The sequence below is a fragment of the Branchiostoma floridae genome, chromosome 12 (assembly GCF_000003815.2).
Source record: "Branchiostoma floridae strain S238N-H82 chromosome 12, Bfl_VNyyK, whole genome shotgun sequence".
In the NCBI taxonomy this organism is placed as follows: Eukaryota; Metazoa; Chordata; class Leptocardii; order Amphioxiformes; family Branchiostomatidae; genus Branchiostoma; species Branchiostoma floridae.
The window spans coordinates 21,993,323-21,995,232 of NC_049990.1; the positions used below are offsets into that span (position 1 = coordinate 21,993,323).

Below are 1,910 nucleotides of genomic sequence, written 5' to 3' on the forward strand. Positions count from 1 at the left end.
AGAAGAAGAAATTGAAATAGAACATCATTGATAGGAAGAAAGGAAAGTAGTATACTATGTGCCTTTCAGGTATTGCACAGTTGGAGGAGTATGTCCAATAGTACAACTGCATGGATCATTCTCTAACATTTCTGTACTGATATTCTAAGAACAAGAAATGTAAGTAGAACATAATGTGTTAGGAAGGAAGGAAGGAAAGTAGTATACTATGTGCCTTTCAGGTATTGCACAGTTGGAGGAGGATGTCCAATAGTTCAACTGCATGGCTCGCTCTCTAACATTTCTGTATTCATGTTCTAAGAAGAAGAAATTGAAATAGAACATCATTGCTAGGAAGAAAGGAAAGTAGTATACTGTGTGCCTTTCAGGTAGTGCACAGTTGGAGGAGGATGCAGCAGTACTGAGGGTGATTGAAGCTTACTGTACCAGTACCAGTAAGATGAGACAACAGAGCCTGCTGAGCACATCAAGCAGACAAGGTAATACTTCATAAGGACTTTAAATTGTGAGACAGTGTTCTGTAAAAATTACTGTACTGTTGGTTATGCTTTGTGTGCTGCTGCAAGTGTATCTTTATCAGTATCTATTCTGGTTTAAGAAGAGCTCTCGGAAGATCACAAGAGCTGCTATATAATTAGTTCATGGGAGGCACAATTGAATAAGTGATAGAATTGGGTTAGTACTTACACAGTTAACATGAAAATAGTTTCGAAAATATGGATCCCAAGCATTTAAATTTTTACAAAACATTGCCAAACAATTATTGGAAATTATGACTTGTCTACTTCCCAAGCACTCACATTTTTTTACAAAGAATGTATTAAAATGTACTAAGACAACACAATAACAAAACCTGCTCCTTTGTGCTCAGTGCGTACTAATGTTAGATATGCCAACTGAAGGCATATCTTCTTTTACACTGTCTGTCTTGTCAAGTCTGTTAACAGAGGTGTTAACCTACCCTTAGATGAAGATTTGTTATTGTTGTGAAGAACTTTGTACATATCGAGTGACTACATATATGTTGAAGACTGGGTTTAAGGATATTTTAATAGGAACATGACTTGTGGAGGGATGGAAGGTTGGTTATTCAATCTAGTAATCATCCAACGTGACACTGCTTTGCTTCTGCCCAAAACTCCTTGCTTCTATCACGCCAGCTGTTTATTTAATGTCTCTTTTTTTTCCTTTTCTTTCAAATTTTTGTCATTTTTCTCTGCTTCAAACGAATGTCATTGTCACTGGTAAACAGAAGGTACATTCTGACATTACTTGAAATTGTGATCTTTGGAATCAAGAAACATTCAGTTCTTGAAAGCTGACTTTCTTTTTGTTGTTTGCAAACATCTTTAAATCTGTCTTTCCAATGAAGAAATCATTACTTCTAGATTTTGACATATCAGAAGTTTAGAGTTTACTTTTTGACTGAAACAAAATCACATTTAAGTAGAAAATAACTCTTTGGCAGCATTCCAAAATCAAAACAGAGAAAGAAGTCAGAGTTGGTGGCTGTAAATGACATTTTGCCTTCTTGGATTAGATTTTGAGAGAGAAAACACAGATACTTCTTCTACATTGTATCAGCAAACAAGATAGATTTCTTTTCACCTTGAAAGTTCTCCCTCTGAAAAAGAAACCCAGAACTGGAAGTTTGTCAGAAAGTCAAAGTTGGATGATCAGATTGGATAGTAACTTTCATCTTCCTTCCCATGATGCAACAGAGCTGTACAAAGTTTCACTGGAGCCAGGGGAGACCAAGGACGCTTCTGGTAGCCATAGCAACGGTAGCCATAGCAACGGTGGTGTACTGAGAAGACCGTCAGATGATTATGATTATGCCTTACTGCAGAAGAAGGGACTGATGCACAAATGCTGTCCAAAATTCTAGGACAAAGTGCCTGTCAGTATGT

General features: G+C 36.9%; 1 protein-coding gene across 1 annotated transcript in view; it reads left to right on the top strand.

Moving 5' to 3' along the window:
• The window catches only part of LOC118427191 (rho guanine nucleotide exchange factor 7-like), a gene marked incomplete in the record, with an annotated part of 32,321 nt that overhangs the window by 22,897 nt on the left and 7,514 nt on the right, over positions 1–1,910 (top strand). The window contains 2 exon segments of the mRNA XM_035836827.1: positions 350–479; positions 1,722–1,882. Of these exon segments, the coding sequence (XP_035692720.1) occupies positions 350–479; positions 1,722–1,882 (291 nt within the window).